At 36.7% G+C, this 22094-nt stretch overlaps 2 protein-coding genes and 1 long non-coding RNA gene across 7 annotated transcripts in view; 2 read left to right on the top strand and 1 right to left on the bottom strand.

Annotated features, from left to right (window-relative positions):
- The window catches only part of LOC105039381 (protein SWEETIE), a 123433-nt gene extending 115784 nt beyond the window's left edge, over positions 1-7649 (bottom strand). The window contains exons 1-6 of the mRNA XM_073244211.1: positions 7365-7649; positions 6410-6617; positions 3518-3624; positions 1779-2015; positions 1581-1670; positions 1415-1502 (exon numbers count right to left, since the gene is read on the bottom strand). Coding sequence (XP_073100312.1) covers positions 1415-1502; positions 1581-1670; positions 1779-2015; positions 3518-3624; positions 6410-6617; positions 7365-7526 — 892 coding nt within the window. The 5' untranslated portion in view covers positions 7527-7649. The remainder of the gene's footprint in view (positions 1-1414; positions 1503-1580; positions 1671-1778; positions 2016-3517; positions 3625-6409; positions 6618-7364) is intronic.
- Positions 7650-10409: 2760 nt separating this feature from the next.
- LOC109505498 (uncharacterized) lies at positions 10410-16408 on the top strand. Of its 5 annotated transcripts, none has more exons than XR_012134739.1 (4): positions 10410-10502; positions 11457-11646; positions 11805-11863; positions 15659-16061. It is a non-coding gene; the product is annotated as an uncharacterized lncRNA (long non-coding RNA). The 5 variants fall into 5 exon arrangements; XR_012134745.1 differs by lacking the exon at positions 10410-10502 and adding an exon at positions 16073-16408 and having other exon boundaries at positions 10548-11646; positions 15659-15920; XR_012134737.1 differs by lacking the exon at positions 10410-10502 and having other exon boundaries at positions 10549-11527; positions 11612-11646.
- Positions 16409-21469: 5061 nt separating this feature from the next.
- Positions 21470-22054, top strand: LOC140856680 (uncharacterized). The gene is made up of 2 exons (XM_073254813.1): positions 21470-21769; positions 21980-22054. Exons 1-2 carry the CDS (start codon positions 21470-21472, stop codon positions 22052-22054), a joined length of 375 nt encoding a protein of 124 aa, XP_073110914.1.
- The last annotated feature ends 40 nt before the right edge of the window (positions 22055-22094 follow it).

The raw sequence follows: 22094 nt of genomic DNA, 5'->3' as shown, positions 1-22094 counted from the left end.
GGAGGGCCTCCACCCTCATCCTGTGTGAAACAGGGATTCGCCCCTGTTTCGGCTTTTTTTTTTGGGAGGGGGGTTTATCGCGCAAAGTCGGCAAATCCATTGCCGACTTCGCCTATTTTATTTTTTTTTAAGTAACTACAGTTATAGTTAGCAAAATAGATACCTAAGTGGAGAGCCATTGTCCCATGCTCACTTGCCTTCAAAAAGCTCTTCACAATGGAAGCATCCTTACAAAGTTTGGGATATTTTTCATGCATCATGTCGACGAATTATAGGTGAAGGTAACTTGCTATGAAGGTATGATAACTGGTCCAGGCATGGCAGCCTATGCAGCTTGCTACCTAAGAATGAGTGGACATCAGTTGAAAATAAGGATATTCTCCTTAATGAGGTCTTTACAAAAGAAGGACAATAGAATACATCAGCTCTAGATGCCCACCTACCTGATGTAGTAGCAAAAATCCTTCAACAGTCCCACGTTAAACTGCTCAACTGAAATTATTTAAAATAAAATAAAATAGGCGAAGTCAACATCAGGTTTGCCGACTTCGCACGATAAAACCCAAAAAAAAAAAAAAAGTTGAAACAGGAGCGAACTCCTGTTTTGCACAGGACGATGGAGGGCCTCCTTTGGCCTCGGATGGCCTCACTGCCTTGGGCCCCTCGGACGGCCTCCAATGGTCATCGGAGGCCCTCTCCTCCCTCTCCCACTCCCTCTCCTTCTCTCCCCCCTTCCACCCTCTCTCTTCCACTCTTTATTCTCCCTCCTTCCGAGACAGCCGTCGTTTTCCATGTCGGAATCAGACTGATTTTTCATTGGTACGATTCGGCACGGCCTGAACCGTTCGGTTCGGAACGGTTCAGCAAACACTGCTCCTTGCCAAGATCCAAACTTACATTATATGGACTTGATACACGTGGCAAGTGCAGTTCTAAGTGTCAAAACTTTCAATAACTAAGAATTTTTTCTTGTGGACTAAGTGTCATGCCCATTTCCATGTTTAAGCATCAGGTGTGGGCAACATAGATTCAACATTGATAAGTAGTCCACAATATAGGTTAAGTCATATTGTCATGATCTTTTACAGCCCCCCACACAAAAAACCAAAAATAAAATTTAAAAAATATATACACATTTGGTATTGGTATGGATTATATTTCACACAACATTAGTGTCAATTATTTGATACACTGCTGTACATAGAGGTCCTGTTTGGCATACCTAAAATTATGTGAATTGTGACTTGCTGGTTTTCTTCCTTCTTTGTCACATTTTATTTCAATTTTCATGCTTCTGAAATACTTAAAATTCCAACATAGTCACTGAGAAGCATTAATTAGCAGATTACCTACTATTACATTTTGAAATCTTTGATGATTATATATCTTAGGACTTCAGAGCCTAGAACCTTACCTCTGATGAATGGTGATATTAAATGTTTCTGCAAACCATCATCCAATTTCTTTGCGGGAGCAGGATGGTTTTTTCCTCTCTGTTTTATCTACAAAGCATAAAAACCCACATATTATTTAATTTTGAAAGTCAAAATCCCCTTACAGCATATATGGTGCTGTTATACCTGTGCCTCAGGATTCATTGCAAGAGCAAGCAGGGCACCCAAGGCTTCAGCAAAGGCATCCCTAACAGGCTGAACAGGATCTTCAAGAGCCTAAGTCAATGCAACAATAATGAGGACAGTGTCTAAATATTTGAGAACCAAAAAAATAATAAAACAAATGAAAAAAGATCAATTTGGCAAGAAAACAGAAGTGGATACCTTGACACAATGTATAATAGAATTTTCAAGTTCTGTGATTCCTAATCCAGGTCCACCTATGCTAGCAAATGTTTTTAAGCATCTTGCTGCGGCTAGTCTAACATTGAGTGCTTTATCATTTACACCTACTCGCATGATGATACGGAAAGCTTCTGAATAAGCTGTAGAAGCACCACTGCCTCCAGCACCTTCCAGCGCATTTTCAAGCATTTGCATTGCATCTTGTCTTACAAAATCCTGAAGTTTTCATTTACAAAATCTAGAAAAGTCAAGGGTACTAAACAGCCAATGATTCTGAAAAAGTAAATGAATGGAGAGGAAAAAGAAGAAAATGAGCCCTCGACAAAAAATTTAAAAAAAAAAAAAACTCCAGGAAGCAAAGAAATAATTCAATAAAAGAGGAAAAAAAAATCATTCGTAGCATCCTCAACAATGCTAGAGTCCTCGCCAAGAACAGAAAAGAAGCAACATGCAGCATTAAGTAACAAGATATCAATCATATGAGCAATCCAAAATAAAGACATGAAAGAGTAGCACCACCATGAATTGCTACAATGCAGTGATTGACAACTCTAATGATTACAATCATCCGTTCAAACAGTACTAAAATGAAAACATGTACTAAAGACATTTCTTAGGGTAATATCTTTGATAAACATGAAACAATAGCCAAAAAGCAACATGAAAAACAACAAATAGCAACATGGGCATCAATCATATAAGCATGCTAAAAGAAGACCTCAAGTAATAACAGCAACTCAGCAAGCATTTGCTACAATGAAATGATTGACAACTCCATTACTTCCCTTTATCCATTCAAATGATGTAAAAAAAAAAACTTTTACTAAAGATAATATTTAAGAAAATTAGACCAATACTGTTAACTTCCTCCTTTTTCAATAAAAGGATTTGCCGATCAGCAGGAAACATAAGAAGACAATCAAATAGTTCATGGTTTCTCATTTTATAATAGAAAAATGGTCGTAACTTGTGAGAATTACTTATCATTCACTTGATGAAGAAAATTGCTTTTCTTGTTATTTAACATGTGTTCTGTGCTTGTCAGCATCCCTTCTACAGCATCAAGGAAAACAATTGACACCATGTATTCCATTTTTCATGGCCTCATATGACTTTACATAAAAATATGACTATTATAAATCAGATTTGGGACTTAGAACTTGAGAAATGAGAAATAGAACCCAAGTTGTGTGCTTGTGATTTTTATTTTCATTCATTTGCATCATACCAGGTTCGTAGGATAACATTTGGATTAGATACAGCAGTCAGAATGCCTAACTCCACTCCCACATCACAAGGTTATAAATAATATATATGATGCCTGCACGAATTTCCACACATCTCCTTCTAAATTAAATATTCAAGGGAATCATGAAAAGTGAAAGGGAAACAAGCCACTGGATTTTTAGAAAAAAGGACTGTGATATAGCATATTTCAAAAGAAAAGTTTGCAAATGAAAATAACATATTTGATGAAAATATATACTGCATTTATCAATAAAACTAAAAATAAAAGAAAATGGAAAAGATAGCATTCACAGGTTCTCAGTGCCAAAGAATTAGCAATGTACATTGATAATTTTTAAATCAAAGCTTATAAAAATGGAAATTAATTGTGGGTATGATACTCCAGGTATATGCTCTCAAAAGCAGGTGCAGGGATAAAGAATGATTTCTGGTGAAAGAAAAAGAGCAAGAACAGCCCCTAAATATATTACCTCATGAAACTTCATTAGTTTTGCTGCAATGCTAGTTGTTTCTATCAAACCAGAAGTTATCCTGCGCCCAAATAAGTGATACAATTTGCCCAAGCACTTTGCAGCACCTACAAGACATTACAAAGAAAACAGACAATAACGAAGTAAAATATGCATATATATACTATCATGAAAATATAAATTTGTTTCAGCACAAATGACAACATCAAGGAACCTTATCCCATTAAAACATAATATGGCCAACTCTAAAAGAAGGCTCCACAAAGGAATGCAGAAGGGCATCAGAACTTTGTTATGTTATTTACATTCCAAATATATTTCTAGACTATTCTAATTCCAAAAAAGGAAGAGTACAAAATAAATAGCCATAATAATGATCACGGCAGCATATGTGAAAGATACTGAAGTAAATAGTAAGGCAACTGCAAGCATTAGGATAAGGTTTGTCAATCACAATTTTCAGCCCTAAAGTTAATGCAGATTGATGTATTTTAATGTAAATCTCAAACTTGATCCCATAAAATCCAAAATGTGTAATGTTGAAACATGTGAATAGGTATGGCTATCAAGTTCCACATAAACGGGGCACTCATGAAAGCTTGATACATTTTTCTGGCCAGTCTTAGTAAAAAGAAGTGAAAGGACTAATGAAAAGGTTCCAATCAAATTTTAAAAAACGATCAATCAGAAAATAAAAATAAAAAATAAAAATAGTTTTCTTAACACCTTATGACTAGTAGCAGACCACTCTATAGCCATTCACGAACTTTTTGAAGGGCAATGATTTAAAATAGCGGTCCATATTGTATAGTCCCATACCATATTGTCAAGAAATTAGTACAATGCCTAGGGTGTCTCACGTGCTACAACAACAAATTAATTGGATTGTTGTGTTATGCAATGGCAAGGCCCACAATCATAAGTACAAGCTAGTTAAAAACAGCAGCTAAACCCTCACAAACTCATATTACTCATCTAGCAAGGTATGCCAGCTTCCACATTTTTCTGAATCTCTCCCAAAATACACAGAATTTCACCTCTTTTTGAGTCTCCCAAAACCGATAATGGGCCAGAAATTGCAAATAATCATTATTTAAGATAAGTTAGTTAGACAGGAAGGACAAGTCACGTTGCATGAGGTTTTTGGTAACCATAAAAAATCCACTTGGGCCCTATTTGGATGCCGGATATCTAACTGGGGAATACATACCTTAAACTCCGAATAACCATTTCTTATTCAGTTATCCATTGGCTGATAATATCCCTTGTTTGATTGATGTTGGGGTAAGTTCTGGAAAAGAGAAAATAGAAGAAAGGGGGAAGAGAGAGCTCCTAGTTAGACATATTTCACACACTCCCCCCCCCCCCCCAAAAAAAAAAAAAAAGTACTCAACTGGTTAGGTGACTTTTCTAAATTTCTTCTAAATGTTTTCTTTATATGATCATTGAAGCACTTCTAATAATATAACTTTGTAAATACTGGCATGCAAAAGTAACAACAATTACCATCTCATGTCATCATCCATCAATGATGATGCAGCGCAGTTGGACCTGGTAGTTTATGCCAACCAATTATAGATTAATTTCACTGTGTACATAGTCTAATATAGTGACTATCTAAATTTTTTTATCTGTCTATTCATGAGATTTTTAAAAAATTATTGAAATGCCATTCATGGGCATTCTTAAATAGAAAGTGCATCCAAGAGTCTTGGTTGCTTCAATGTTTAAGTCATCTGGGTTGTCTTTGCTGTTATGGGGGTATTAGATAATTCCACCCATATAATAATAGGTTAAAGGTATGGATGCATATGGTGCAATATTTAAGGCTGCAACTAGCTCACAAAATCTATTAGTAATAATAATAAAAGATATGACGTGTATTTGATGCTCTAAAGATTCCAACTTTGAAATTACTTATGCTTGGCTAAAGACCAATAACAATTGTTCAAAACTTTTAAAACTCACAGCGCACAAGTAGCACTGCTGTAAAAGTGCAATGGTGCCAAACACAAATTATAAAATATATAGAACATTTATCCTTATCTCTTTTTTTTTTGAAAAAAGACAATAATAATTTGCCCTGAAAATGGCTTTTGAAAGCTCATCATTATTGACTATATGATTGAATGATGCCTATTCAAAGTAAGATAGTAGTTGGTTTTATCAAAAGGAAATCTAGATCCAATAATAAGAAAGTGAGTGGATGCAATAATGCCGAAAGATGGATGAGATAAGCAGCATTTGGAAGAGAGGAGTGCCATAGCTATTAATGGAGTTGATTATAGTTTTCATGACACTGATTATGTATAGATGTCAAAGTTTTGTTAAACTATCCACTTGAGAATATTGGCTTAACAAGCAAATAAGCAGATAAAAGTTCAACATCTTGCATGCAAAGCGTCCATGGAATGTGCATTGCACATGCCCTATGATGATCAGAAAAACATCAGTACCAGTCAACTGCTCTAGATTTCAACACCACTTCAGTTTGACCACAAGAAAATCCCACAATAAAGAATTAGAGATATGAAACAACATTCACCATAATGCTGTAGTATAACTCCATCTCCGTCCAATGGGCATGGACAAGTGTAAGGGTGCAGATATAGCAGAGTTTTTATGTTCACAAATTATGAAGACTTTCTCTTCACTCATGCTCATATCTACACAACTGAGGGCAATTTTCAAGTTCATTTTACCTGTATAATACTAATCTTATCAAACAAATACATCGCCTTAATGATTCTTATCATCTACTAATGGGAAAAAAATAAAAAGAAAAATATAAATTAATCCTATGAACTACAAATCAAGAATTCTAAAGTCTCTGACACAATAACCATTTTTTGTGACCCAAGACTCAATCAAGCAAGGATTTGGCATTGTAACCTGCACATGAGAGGGGTTCACTTCTTTTGCCATCAGCAAGCCATCCTTGAAGACTGCTAGCTCTCGAGTATATGGAAATACCATCCCCTCTAGCAATAACTCTCCCCATTGCAGACGACGCCAATCGCCGGACAGGGCGACGAGCCCCAAAAATAAGTAAAGAGAAAAGAGCATCCTCACACTTCCTTTGCCACTGTTGTATAGATTCCTGCAACAAAAGTAAAAAATCATATGGGTTAACGCAAGCTGCCATTTCACATCAGCAACCTACAAGGCAAAATAGTCATAACAGCATTTCAATGAAGATAAAGATCAAGTATCTATATATACACGTATATACACACATGCAAAGAAAAGCTTCCCGTAGTTGGTATTAGAATTCTAAGGGATGCAACTAAGTTGCGATGGAGCCTTCCATTCTCTACACACCGATTCTTGCATTGCGAGCTCCAACCCTAGATGAATCCGCTAGCCAATTTTGTGAAATTGAATGGTATAGATTATAACGTATCTGAGATATTTATCAACCAGATCAGTGGCCTGGATCTGAAAAGAATAAAGTTCAAAGTCCAGTTGAAGATCAAGAATTGCCATCTTGGAGTTCACAGACCAAGAGACCCTAGCGGAACCCCAGAATTTCGAAACTATTCAAGAAAAAACCGCAAGAACTGTACCTTCTACCTGAAATCCAGGATTCAAATATTTACGCCATCTTCCGCATCAAGAACTGCCAAAGTGGAGTGCAAAAACTACCAAATTGTTATCTTCTAAACCTAAGCTCTACACCGACTAAAGAAATCTTGGAAACCTATGACCTGGCAAGCGAGGACACGAAAACCTAGGATCTGAAATCAATGCTCGGTCAATCTATGCCATCTCGCACAATTTTTCGGGAAACAAAAGCTCAAGAAGAGATCAAGAACGGATTAGAAGGACAAAATGGGAGAGAACTGACCTTAGGCTCGTCTTCTATGGCGGCGATTAGCTCGGATAGGAGATCGAAGCAGAGAAGTGCATCAGGGGGTTGCTGAGGGGCAGAGGCGACGATGGACTCGAGCTGGGCGACGAGAACGCCGAATCTAGAGAGAGGAATGGCGTCGATCTCGCGCCTCGCCATGGGAGAAAAGCGTCACCGGAAAGCGAAGCCACGGTGGTTCCCGGCACTCTGAACGGATCGGATCTTGGAGTGATCGGGACTCGGGGGTGGTTCTTTCATACCGACTAGTGACTCAGTGACCTTACTTGCGAACGGGTTTGAAACGTCATGAGGCGGTGGTTCTACGCGTGCATAGAAAAATTTTTAAGCGTATATAGCATCTGCCGTCCATGTCGCGAGGCCCGTTCTTTCACGCTACGCCCTTTGTACACCAAATGCACCGAGAGGGGTACGTATCTCGGGGCGGTAAACTGTTACATTGGCATCGTACACCGAGGGGACAGGGTTGGTATCACCGTTTTGGGCGGATTTTTTTCGGAAAAGCATGCTAGCGACGTTACCGCAGAGGTTCTGTTCCTGCACGAAGATCGCCTATCCTCCAAGATGTTGGGATGCTGGCTTTTTTTAAAAAGTTTAACCAATAAAATTTGATCCAAAAAAAAAAAAAAATTAAATTTAAATTACATGTTATGTATAATATACACTTCCTTTTTATGTTTATAACACATCCAAATTATTTTTGATAAAATTGGAGGGCCAAGCATGTAGCATACAAAATTTTCTTTTGTACTCGTTTATTTACCATGTAATCTAGTCTCAATGAGAAGGAGATTTGTTATCCTTGATCATCTATTTACCACACATGAGTTATGCAAGATGCCGGCGATATCCTATATTTCTTTTGGTATATTTTTTTATATAATAAATTATTCTATTCTAGAATGAATGCACGATAATCATCTTTTCTCGTACATATATGCATATATATATATATATATATATATATATATATATATATATATATATATATATATATATATATAGCATGCAAGTGTATTTGTATTTGTGAAAAATTTTACATAACACACTAATCCCCGAGAACATTGCTTGCCAAAATATTATCTTATTTGCACAAATAATGCTTCTTGTACCTTTCATTTAGAGGAATAAAAGCAAAAAAAAAAAATCCATAACAAATAGCTTGAATTTACAAGAGTGGGTGAATAGTTGATTACAATATCGTCCTAAATTTAATTTGATGTTCTGACATAAATATTCCCACCTCTTATTGTATTTAGAGTATTCTGAACTTCTACTTTTCATGCTGACTCTTACTAATACATTCCTATCTCAGCCATCCTCCATGCTTGACTTAGTAGCTGTCCAATTTTAAGCCTCTTCGTTCTATTCTTTTTTTGATTTTTTTAAGCTAGTTCTCTGAACTTTGTCACTTCTCTCTTTTTCACATTCAATCGTATATATTAGAATTTAAAAAAAAAAAAACAAATGAAGGGCGGTAGAGCCCCTTCGTTTATTATATAAGTAATTATTTACATGGGTCCCATGGTTTTTGTTATTTATAATGGTTCAGTGTAAAGTATCACAGGCAAGAGAGTTCCTTATTTCATAAATTTAAAAACATATGGTTTCTGAAGGCCGAAGTAAGTCACCATGAAGATTTTAGTATAAAGTATCTTGTAAATCGTATTTGCCTTCAATTACCATCAAAGAAGCGAGCTTTGATACATTATATTCACCCCCAACCCCATAAAAAAAGAAAAATCCCAAATTATATCGGCTATCTTGCATCATATCATATTTATCGATATTTCTCTCATCTATCGGAGAACTAGTTGATATACAAACTAGATTCATGACCCTAGCATAGAGAATAGTGATGATTTGAGATGATTGATATGTTACCTAAAAAACTATTTTATTGTATGTTAAAATATTGGCGGTTGTGGTTTCATTTTAATCATATGATAGCTGTTGGCTTAAATAGAACACCCCCCTCCCTCCCTGGCAACAAAAATAAAAAAATACAAACACCACAACCAAAAAATAAAAGAGAAAGGAACCATCAATAATGGATGCAGTAGTAGATACCACATGATCAACATAAATATTCATTATAAATACTTCAATGCTTTGATGAATTCCAGTAATTGGCTTCACTACATCTTCTCATATCTTTTGAATATCATGAATTTTCACATTATCATCCATTATGAAAAGAATATTTGCCGGACATATGCACAAATGTTAGCAAAGGTCACCTATATATGCTCTGAACTGCATAACTCTATTTATATTTTAGCCATATTTGACGTAATCAACTCACATAATCAATCGGCTCCATTAACCGGCAAATTTTTAGATATTTCATATTAAAGATTCATAAAGGATCCTGAGTTCTCATTGGTATTTTTCTCGGAAGCTATTCCGTATATATCGACTTATCATTCTAATTTTTATATATAGAATAAATTGATTTGCTGATGGTTAAAAATATAGCGGTTGTTTCAAAAGGCTTAAACATAAAGCATATCAAGAACAAGTCCATGTGCGCTATCAACTGCTTGTTATTCGATGGCACATCTAAACCAACATACAAAGTACAAATCAAAATACAAAGTATCAATCAAAATGGTAGATGAGAAATCATGTATAAGATTCGCACATCTGATCATGCGTCTATAAGTTTTGTTCGCGCATCAAAATGGTGCACCTTGTTGGTGCAAAGCGTATTTGAGCTTGTTTGCTACCCTTCATGCAGTTCGTTGACAAGACTAGCCTAGAGGTGGTGGAAATGGATGAGCACCTCACTGGCTCACTCTTGCTTGGCTTGCTCCCAAAATGTCAACAATAATAAAATAACATTTCATTTGCATCAATAGTAACAATAATAACAAAAAAAAATAATGATAATAATAAAACAATATATTTTGAATCCGACTTATCACTTATCTGATCACTTTTTTCTTCTCAACGGTAAATTGAACAACAATCCAAAACTCCTGGCATTGTTTAAAATTCCTATATTGGAATTTGACCTAAAACTAAGCGCTTCCCACTTGATTTATTGGCAACGTGCGCCCGTTGGCGGTTGGCCAAATCCGGTCATCCAACGAGCCTATATAATTCTCCGGCGAGGTAACAACAGTTTCCACATCCTCTAAAATTCAATGGGATCTGTCTATAATGGAGAGATTTACGAATAGGGTCACAAGAGAACTTCTTTTAATAGAGTTGCCCCCCCCCCATTTGGAGGAAGGATAAAGGTTTGGCATTCCGTAGAACACAAAGCTTTTCTCCTCAACCTCGCTGCTTCTCTTTCTCTACATCTGGGCCTCACCCAGAACCCGTATTAAGAATCATCTCCTTTTTTTCCTTTCTCGGTTCTACAAGTATCTGGTTTCTCGTTAAAGGAGGCGGTTTTGCGTGCTTCTTGGAGTGGATGGATTGTGATCAGAAGGGCACAGCTTTATTGGCAAGATGCGATTTTGATCTAATTTTTGAGATGGAATATTGTAGGCGGGGAAAAAGATGTTTTGGTTCCATGAAGAAGGTCTATCGTCTAGGGGCATTCAATAGTTACAATAGGGGTTGGAATATCAGTAATCGGTGTTATTGGGCTGTGACAGCTCTTCTATAATCGAAATCTTGGTTTCTTGCTGTGGCACTTGTTGTTTTAATTGATAAATATTTGTCATTTTTAATTTATTTGCAGTCTATTGGTTTGACCGCTGCTCCCTTCTTTTCCTGCTATGTAGACTGTAGTTCCAGTTCTTTGGGCTGGTCTTATAGACTTGTACTCTTATTTTACATCAGCTGCTATTATTGTTGCTACCCACACCATATGTACTCATATTCACGCACAGCTTATGCTCTCTCTTATATTGCTCATACTCTTCACCTGCGTCGCCATCTATGTTCCATTTGGCTACCATTTTGTTTGAATCATCGATTTTTATGGTTTCTCTTGATAAATTTTTCATGATATTTTTCATATTTTAGGAAAGGTATCTAGCATTGGATCCATTGTTTTGTACATGGGACAAGAGAAATTTCATGGTAGCATTTCAATTACGTTGGATTTTGTTGCAGGCAAATCAAATATCACAATGGCCAATCTTAAGAATTTCTCAGATAATTTGACTGCTACTAAGAAGATTGGGGTAGGTCAGAATTCTCTTCCCTTTTTTTGCTACTTGGTGGACTTTGACAATGCTTATGTGATGATCTTTCTTCTCGCACATCAGACAATTCCATGAAGATTCAAGATGTGTTGGACTGTGTATGAACAATAGACTCTTCGCTTGATCGTATTTTTTCCCATTTTCCTAAAGTGTGTTCATATTCTATCTGGATTTCCAGTGAAGATGAGAGAAGGTTTCTTTACAAAGCATGTTTGCATTTCTCATGACCGAGATTGTCTGCTGTTAATTTCTGCAGATGATTACTTTGAATCATTGCCGCGGCCGCAATGCTCCTTGTGGCCTTTCCTGGATTCTGTAAGCATTTTTATCTAATATCCCTACATTTACAATTCTTCTACTTGGCAGTATTTGGTTGGTCCAGTAATTTGATGATATTGCTTTGAGATATTTATTACAACGGCCCTCATACTTGCAATGCAATTCGTTGCTATTTGTAAGTGAGATGATTTCCCATCCACCACTTGCTGGTTCATGATTGGGTTTTTTTTTCCCTTTCTTATTCTATATTATAGATTTGCTTATTTAATTTGAGATTGTAATTTTTCAGTTTAGTGCTCATTGGATAGATTCTAGGTGCTGGATCCTTTATCCTGTTTGGTGTATTCCTTCTCTTGCATAAGTCCCACCACTGTTCCATTATGGTTGATTTCTGCTACAGAATTCTGGTGGATATAATGGTTTTCTAGCTTTCAGACCATAAATTCAATGCTTTTTCATAAACTTACATGTGCGCAGTTCTAGATTTATCTGGTTTTCTAAACTAATTAGCTTGCTGTGAACAAAATTGGGAACATGGTAGCATCATCTACCGATTGGAGCTTGAAATTGACTTTTAATTGTAGTTATTGCAATATTTATGCATCAAGTATGCGTTAAGTTCTGGTCAAATTCCTGATCTTGAAACACAATATTTAGAACACTGATTTTACTTTACCAGCCCTTAAGCATTGCAGGAGTTCAGAACAACCAGTGAAAACAAAAGAATTCTCAGTGTTGGCTATCAGCTTCACACCATGTGCTAGTTTCTGCATCTTTGCTTTATGCATTGCATTATGCGTCCCAAATCATATTGTAAACTTGCCACAATTAAACATAAGTTACATAACCATACAAAAATACACCCATTGGTGATCCCTCAGCCCAACAATTTAGCATTCATTTTGTGCTAACCTGCCATACGATGCAAACTCTATCCAAGAGTCCAACATGTTGCCCATTCTTTTGGCTCATCAAGCAATGGTCCATAGCGTCTATTAAAGAGGAAAAAAAAATGAAAAAAGAAATGTACACTGAGTCAGACAATGTTGCAATTCAGAAAATAGCCACAAGAAAACCACTCGATAAACGACAATATGAAATTCCATCTTTAGAAAAAAAATTAAATTGTTCCCTTAAGACAGTAGATTTGTGATGACCTGATTGCTTTAAGAGGGTGTTTGAACCGAAATCGAAATGGGAATCGAAATTGGAATGGTTTGAAATCGGAATCAGAATGGTCAAATCCTCCGAATCGTTTGGTTCATGACCGGAATCGAGATCGGAATCGGAATTGGAATAAAAATTTGAATCCATAGAGGAGAGTAGGGATTGAGTTCTATATAGATTGAGCCATTCCCATTCCATCCTGAAATCGGAATCGGAATGGGACTCTTCCCAACCAAACGGTTGGAATATGAGTCACCCATTCCGATTTCAATTTCAGACCCCCACTCTCCCCAATCAAACATCCACTAAGTGTATTATCTACCTTTATTGATAAGAAGATTCCAACTTATTCTTTCATAAGATAAATATCTATGATGGGAAGTTACCAGGTTAGCTGAAAAGACAACATGGAAACTATCTAAAGATTAACCATTACCAACGATGGCATCACCCACAAAGGTTTTCTAAACCACTTCAATTGGTGAAATTGTTTGGATAACTCCTACCTGAAGTTAGTTGGAGATTATCGACACCCTCAACATTTTGTCTGCAGCAGCAGAGGAAATGTTGGAGCGTATCTTAATAAACCACTTTCATCAACATGCATGGGTTGTCTCCATGATATGATTATAGTTTATAATCAATATACAAACCACAGGGTTGTCTTTGGAAGCCTTTGGTATTATCCTTCTTATTGTGTGTCTAAGATTCTGTGACGATTCTTACACAGCCTGACAAACCCCTGGCAAGTCCATTTCTATTGCTTTGAGTACATTTCTTTATGCTAACAAAGCATTCCAAAGGCCTGTACTGCTTTATATGGGAAAGTGCATAGAAGGATTTTACTCAAAGAAGTAACTATAGGCCTCAATTTTTAGTTGTAGGTTTGTAACTACCAACAATACCATTGAAAATTGAACTTTGATTGTACCGCACATCTAGGTTCAGTAATTGCCAAGGATATCGTGAGATTAAACTCCTGTTTTGTTGTAGTTGACAACTTTGACAGAGCTGACTGGCGGCCTTGGAACTTTTGGCAGATAGCTAGAGTTACATAATGCCATGGAACATGGGCAAAGATTCTTTTTCTTTGCTAAGAATGATGATCCTGGATCTGCAAAGAATGATGGTCTTGGATCTGCAAACCATCTTATTAGCTTTGTAGTTTCACAGCTGTAAAACTGGTGCTGCTATTAAGGAGGTCAATGGCACCTGCTTTGATCGTAGGTCATAGACAAACACAAAGAAGTTCTTAACAATTCATGCATTGACAGGATGGTTTCCCTTGGTGAGCTTCATAATTTATGGGAGCGATCCCTCACAACAGGGTTGCCTTGCTAACAAGTTCAGTTATTGTTAGCTTTCTTTATCGGAGGGGGATGGTTTCCCTTGGTGAGCTTCATAATTTATGGGAGCAATCCCTCACAACAGGGTTGCCTTGCTAACAAGTTCAGTTATTGTTAGCTTTCTTTATCGGAGGGGGAAAAGATGAAAGATAAAACAGACTTATTGGTTTAACTGAACACTGAATTAACACGGCCATAGATCTCCAAGGAGGTTTGCCCTAAAAGATAGTCCTAGACAGGTTGTCTGTGCACAGGTGCAATAGTTTTGAGATAAGGCTTCAGGTATCTTTCTCAATACTAAAACAAAGTGGATAGCAGTTTATATCCATGGTTCATGTATGCAGTGCATCTATGAAGACCGAAGAGATGTAAAATAGTCGGAATACTCTATTCACAATTACAATGATAAGTTGAATGTTCTGGGAACAAATGATGATTCATACACAAACACAAGTTTAAGCGGAAAGGCAATAATGGTTGAAAGGAGAGAAAAACACTAGATGATCCACCAATTAACCCTGTTAGCTAGTGCAATGTTGATCTAAGTAGGCTGACTGGATAATTTTGGTCAGTTAAAACAGAGAGTAACAACTAGAATTAGACAAAATGGGATTGCACCTCCATATAAGCAGATAAAAGCAGGCCTGATACCGAAAGCTTTTATGCTGTGAAAGGTGTTGGTTGTTAACCATTTTACTTGGATGGGCTGGGACTAGGTTGACACCCATTTACTGATCTTGAGAGCTCACTGGAGTGGAATTCAAGATTAACTGTTATGCTGCGACCCCATATTCAGTTTAACCCAGGTGTATAACTGAACTCCTAGGTGTGAATAATTGATTGTGATTTTGCAATTGATAGTAATATCTATGGATTGATGTTGTCAACTTCTGTTGTGCAGCTCTCATGAAATATCCGATGTAGTGAATTTTGGCTATGCATCCATGATGTTTGCTCCAGATGATCCAGTTTGGTAGGGGATAGATGATGCTATAGGCAACACAAAGTAGAAGGACAGATTCAAGCTATAATGCCCCATGTCAGATTTGTTTATGTTACCCAATTTGACCCCCTAATATTTTTCATTTTTGGATCAAAATTTTGCCCCCTAACGTTCAAAACTGAGGAAATGCTGAGATATTCAATGCACGAACGAACAGTTACGTTGAGGTTGGTTGGGTGCTATTTGATCAAGTTTCACCGGAGCATGAACATTTAAATTCATTATGATATGATTCAGAATTAGATGCTTATTATTATAGGTTTTATTATTATATCCAAATCTTGGTGACCTGTAATTATTTTTGTGTCATTCTAGATGTTTGGGAAGCGACAACAGGTCATGACCTGCTGGTATGGTGTGGAAGTTTGAAACGGAGAATAAAACCATTCTGTTGGTTCCAAATGTTTAGCCACCATATCTAGTGCCATAATGTTGCATGTTACCGAGAATATCATAGACCTTGGAGGTGCAGATTAGCACAAGAGCAAAGCGGAAACAAAGCCCCCCTCCAAGTGATGTTCGTGATTCGTGAATAAATTACAAATGTCGGATTGCTCTGGATGACAAATTTTCTGTGGTGATACTTTATTTCCCAACTGATTAACCATTTGCTGTGATACTCTCTTTCCTTTAAGAACAAATTTCTGTAAGTTATGTGCCGCGCTATGGTTATGGCAGGACGGATTTCTATAAGAGAGAGAAATTTATTTTCTTTTGTATCGTATGCAGGTATGGCAGAGCTATGTATTGTATCTGTATCTAAGATATGTACCACTATGGGTCTCGTTACTCCGAACATCTATGCCCAGATGACAGTGGCAGTCAATATGGGGTATCGTTTACATCACTATGGATCCTTCATTGCTCAACTGACGGATTGCTCCTTTGTTCGGCGGACTTTTAGATCCACATGTCAGAACAACTGCCTTAGCCTAGGCCGTAACAGCAAGCACAGCTATGCAGGCTGGGTGATGGTCTCAGTTGCTGTGATGTTGTCATTGGTGTTCTATTCCATCTTTGCTTGAGAGAGGAGGCATGGCAGGGCTGGAAAGTAATTCCTTGTTCATTTAGGATGCGTTTGATTACATTTTTTAATTTTTAATTTTTAATTTTAAAAAAATATTTTTTATTTTTTTAAATTTTTGTTATTGAGTAAAAATAAAAAAAAATAAAAAATATGTTTAGTAAAGTAAAAAGCAATATTTAAGAATGACAGATGAAGAGCTCGATGAGGAAGAAAAATTCAGGAAGAGAGGAAGGAAGGGGATGGAAAGATGAAGAGTTCGACGAGGAAGAAGGGTTCGCGCTCTTTACTTTTTGGTTTGACATTTTAGATGTTCGGAAGTAAAAAAAAAAGATAATAAATTTTGAAAAACAAAAATTTTTTACTTTACATATAAAATAATTATTTTGATTTTGATTTTTTGCTTTTCATGATGTTACCAAATATTATTTTTTAATTTTTGATTTTTAAAAATTAAAAAATAAAAAAAAATATTTTTTTAATGGCTAACTAAATGTACCCTTAGTTTATTCAGCTCTGCAAGAGAAAGCATTCTTAACTAATCCAAAATGTTGTGTGGTTTGAATTTTGGTGTAACTCAATCTATCATCCAATCCGATTTTTGTGAAGAAGTGACCTGAATGGATTTTGATATGAGATCTATGGCGGTAGCAGAGGGCTTGGGTGGTTTATGTCTTGAGATGTTAAACTAGACCTTTAAGGGCATATGGGTGGAGATGAAGAGAAATTTATCATTTTGTATTGTAGTTTGATGGAATCCAAATCAAAATAGAATTTTATTGAACGCGGCTTAAATTTTGATGTGATTTGGTTATCATCCGATTTGGCAATTTTGAAAGGATGATCTGAATGGATATTATTAACATCTTGCAAGATTGCGAGGGTGCAATCCTGTGGTACGGATCTGGATTTTAATTGATCCGTTCGCATATTTTGGCCTTTTTTTGTTATTTTAAGATTTGATGATTATATATTGTAATAATATCTTTTTATTATTTGAGTCATTGCATACTGTAATGATTATTTTTTTTTATATCCTATCTTTCTGATATGGTAAAATTTCTTTTCACCTTTGCCATGGGCATAGGCCAAAAACCCCATCATATAAATTGCTGTGTTTTATTTTCTGAATGATTCTTATTGTTATTTCAAATTTCATACTAATTAATAGCTAATCTTATAATACAAGACAATAATCTTTGTAATTAGTTGAGAGGATGTTTTGATGATGAAGATCGTAGATGGTATTGGAATTTTCTTACAGTAGAAGGGCTCCCCTTTTATGTTTTTGTTATTTGGTTTATTCTTGTATGATAGAAATATTGTGTAACGATGATGATCATTTAGTTCTAATAATAGTATCACCCTTTTTGTCTTTGAAAGGAAACAATGTTACTACTTTTCCTTTAAAAAAAAAAAAAAAAAAGAAAGAAAGAAAGGAAGAAAGAAAAAAAGAAGAGAGGGAGATAAGGATCACATGCATTGAAAAAAAAAGAAGAGAGGGAGATAAGGATCGAGTTCTATGCTGCCATGAAAGTAAAGAAAGATGGTGCATCAATGTTTATCATTTGGATGAGAATTTTCCATTATTATAACTTCAAAGGAAGATAATAATTTGATTCTTTTCTTCTTCAACAAAGAGGTTGTTGATCCCTTCTTTGACTTCAATCATGAAAGTAGGCCTTCAATTAAAAAAAAAAAAAAAAAAATCTTGGGGAAAACATCTCAAGTAAATATCGAAATTCCTTCCTTGTAGAATAAGAGAATGGTGACCCCCTGTTCAATGAAAAGGATGACAACAATTAATTTAATGAGAAAGAATTATGTGTCTCCAACATAATCATCTAATATAGGTCATGGACTTATAGAGCAGAATTTTAAATCTAGAAGACTCCAACAGAAGGCAAGAGGCAACCAGGCAACCACACCAACTCCAAGAGAGATCCTATTAGCATGCATGCATACATGAAATAATCAGGTATCACCCCTTGCCCATCGCCACTTGAGCAAGGGAACAGAGATTCAATTCTGGTTGAAGTCAATCCCCTGAGGTGGGATGGTGATAGGATGGTTATAGGCCATCGCCACAGCACACGTACCCACCTTTTGAATATTTGGAATCCCCTTTAAATATCTACATTCTTCCTATTGCTCAAACTAGCTGTTGCTTCCTTCAATGATTCTTCTGCCCTCCATAGTTCGAAGTAGATGAAAGGATTCTTCAAAGCCTGGTTTGTTTTAAAAAGTATCGGTGTTGAAGGTGAGCCGAGAGAACCCCGCTTCCCTTCCCATTACTTTTCTATTGCTCACAAATTGGATTTTCAACTAATCATCCATACTCTTTCGATCATTGTAGTAAGAATGCTTTAGTTCTTTATGTGCATCTCGGCGACGATTAGGTTTGTGCATGGTTCAATTTAGATCGATTTGAAATAAATCTTCAAATAAACCAATTCGAATTGGTTTCGTAAAATCAAAATTGAAACCAAACCAATCTGAAAAATTGGTTTGGTTCAGTCCAATTTATTGGGTTCATAGAGCTGGACTAATGGGCTTTCCATAGATAAGCGATAAATGAGCTTCAAGTAGGTTACGGCTCATTTTTCTTATTTATATTTTCAATTTGTGGGGCTCAAAATGGGCTTTCAATAGGTTGCCAAGATAATTAGTTTCAATATACTTGGCATATATTGGTTTGATAGGTGCAAGTATGCAACTTAAAAAGTTCGGGAAGATGGAGAGAACAAGCTGCTTTGGACCCATGGACCTAATCTATTGAAGAATTCTAGATGAACTATCATGGGAGGATTGGACTTTTTTGGTATCAAGTTTACATAAGCTTTATCCAGCCTAAGATCATAGTCATCCAAATCAAGATCTACATGCTCTTATAGATAGAATTTCTACCGGTGGTGTGGTGGTGGGAGGGTCTGCTCACGCGATGAAATTCTTTTTATATATCTATTGGCCAGGTTGGTTTAAGTCAATTTTTTAAAAACTTAAATCCAAACCAAATCGGTTTTTTCGGTTTCAAGATTTTTCAAATCAAAACCGAATCGAATATTAAAAAACCCGATCCAAATCAAATTGAAATAATTGGTTTGAAGTGACTTTGTGGTTTAGCCAGTCGGTTTTCTTGCACGCCTCCGGCGGCCATTTTCACTACTTTAATTAGTGGCAATTGTTGCCGATGTATCCTCAATTACTTTGATGCACTCCCTATATTTTGGGAAGTGAGAGTAGTGAGATCGTGTAAGCAAATGAAAAAGTGGATATATCTAAATCCTGTAACTACATGACAATCAAAGAAAAATCGGATGAGTCGTGATCAAAGATGCTACTCACAAATCTCCAAGCTCTCCAGCTCATCGGTCCCTTCAGTTGCAACAAATAAAAACCCATGTATGTTGCTAACTATCTAGACTTTTGAAGTGCTCAGCCGGATTGCCTCTGCGTCCTTTGGTAGGTTCCAATCTGATGCGAGTTTGGAAGCTTTGCACCGACAAATGCAATATAGAATAGAAAAAGTCATAATGCTTCGTCATCAAAAGAAGAAGTCACAAAGCTTAGCAGCTTTCGGTGCACGAAAAAGCCTCTAGAAAGGGACAGGTTTCTAGAGTACAGGTTTTTAAAATTTAACTAGCAATCGAAAGGAATTATCTAGAGATATGCGACATCATGATATCTATCCCAGGAGCCAAAAAAAAAAAAATGTCCCAGGTGTTCTTAAAAAAGAAATGATTCGAGTGGGTATGCATATATGGCCTTCTTGGATGCTTGTCTCCTACTTGCATGATACCCATGTTCTGAACAAGAGGAGACTACTTAGGCTGGGACAAGGAGTAATGGATGTGATGGGAGAGACATTTAACCTCGCACATTATAAGATTTCTGAAAGAGTCTTTTGTATTCGAATATAAAAGGTTGGCGCTTTCACCGTTACATTTTTTAAAAAGAAAATAAAAATCAACCTTTTTTGTTGAGAATAAAAACATCACCTTTAAAATAGGTCTTGGCATCTTCAAAATTTTGGGAATGGAATAACTTAAAGCATTAAAAATTTCACGATTTAATTAGGATATTTAAAAATTTGGCATGCTGCTGCAGGTTTGCTTAAATAAACCTACAAAAGTCCATTCATATATAATGAAGTAGAGCACTGAAGGTTCGCAGTTGTTGGCTTAAAAGATTATCTTGGTCACGTTGCAATACGGTTGTGAGAGTACGCACTTTGCGGTAGTTGTAAGATCCAAAGAAACGAACTCGGAGGGAATAAATAATGAACGGCACCGTCGGAATGGACCGTAGTGGAAGGTAATCCGTAGCCCACGGTTTTATTAGAACTGGGGGTCTAAAGACCATGGGTTTACTGGTTAGTTTGCAAAACAGTGGTCTTGCCCTGTGAAACAGGAGGCCCATTTTCTAATCTTAGCCTCACGTCCGCCTCTTCCACCATTTTCTAAGCTAATATCACAGGTTTTTTGACAACATAAGTATGATTTCATCAAAAAAAAAAAAAAAAAAAAGGGATAACATAAGCATGAATTAAATTTGCATGCAAAAAAAAAAAAAGAATCAGGTTGATTTGATTTTGATAATTAATTTGAGCTTTTTAGAATATCAAACAAGCTAAATTTGTGTTAAAATCACGGAAAAAAGGCATAACTTTCTTAATTAGTCTTTATGTAAATTGTTAACTAATCTATTACAACCGTACATGTATGGTGACAAAAACATCACGCTCCCCGACGACAAAAGTGCTGACTTTTTCCGGACTTTCTCCATTGCCAGCACAAAAGCAAATTTCATGGTCTTGTCCACCCCATTGCTTTGCTTTTGGAGTCACTCCTTTTTCCCTGTTTTCCGTTTCAGCATGCAGCGCTACAATTATGATAAGCTGATAACGCTGTTACAACTTAACAACTGTTGACAACGACAAAAACACGCGTCAGAACCACTTTGCCCCTTTGGATTAGCACAAGGAGAATTGATGAGTATAACATAGTAAACTAAAAAGAAAAAAACTATGAACAACGGAACAAGGCGCCGCCGCCCCCACCTCAAACTCCATCTGAAGTTGGACCTCGACGCCCACATGGTCCATGGATCCTAATACCTCTTCATCTACAAGCAAGCCTCAGACACCGTCTCGGTCCTGCCTTTGCTCGCCGACGACGCACCCCGGATCATTCCGGTGCAAGCTGCACCGTGGTGCCCGGAAGCATTCGGGAGCTCACTCTGGCTCGGCGGAGTCCAAGGGAGCAGCGAAGGCGAGGTCGATGAGGGCCCTCCTCATGCAAATCGTCAGACCAACCAGCCAAGAACTGTGTAGGAGGAGGAACTTCGTGCCCAAGCCTTCAAGGTTTTGTTTGATGGACGGGAATGGCCAGGGAGTGGCAGCGGTTTGATGGGCTCTCTTTGTTTCGGGAGATTTTGAGTGCAAATTTAGTTCGAGTCAGTCGTCTATGATTGTAGTTGCATGTGTTTGCCTAGTGAAATTCATGTATGTGAAGTGTTAATGGGCATTTTGTTTAAATATCTGAAAAATCTTGGTAGTGTAATAGCTCGATCTTTCTCAGGAATTTTTTGGTGTTTTTTTTGTTTTAATTTAGGAAATTGTTAAGATTTTGGATATGAAGGTTAAGATGGGGAAGGAGGTTAAGTCAATGGGATGGAAGCTTTCCTAATTCCTCCGTTCCCCTTTGTTTGCCTCTTCCTCTGTAAATA

Source organism: Elaeis guineensis, chromosome 1 (assembly GCF_000442705.2).
Source record: "Elaeis guineensis isolate ETL-2024a chromosome 1, EG11, whole genome shotgun sequence".
NCBI classification, from domain to species: Eukaryota; Viridiplantae; Streptophyta; class Magnoliopsida; order Arecales; family Arecaceae; genus Elaeis; species Elaeis guineensis.
The sequence above is the reverse complement of the archived record's forward strand: the minus strand, read 5'-3'. Positions and strand labels throughout refer to the sequence as shown.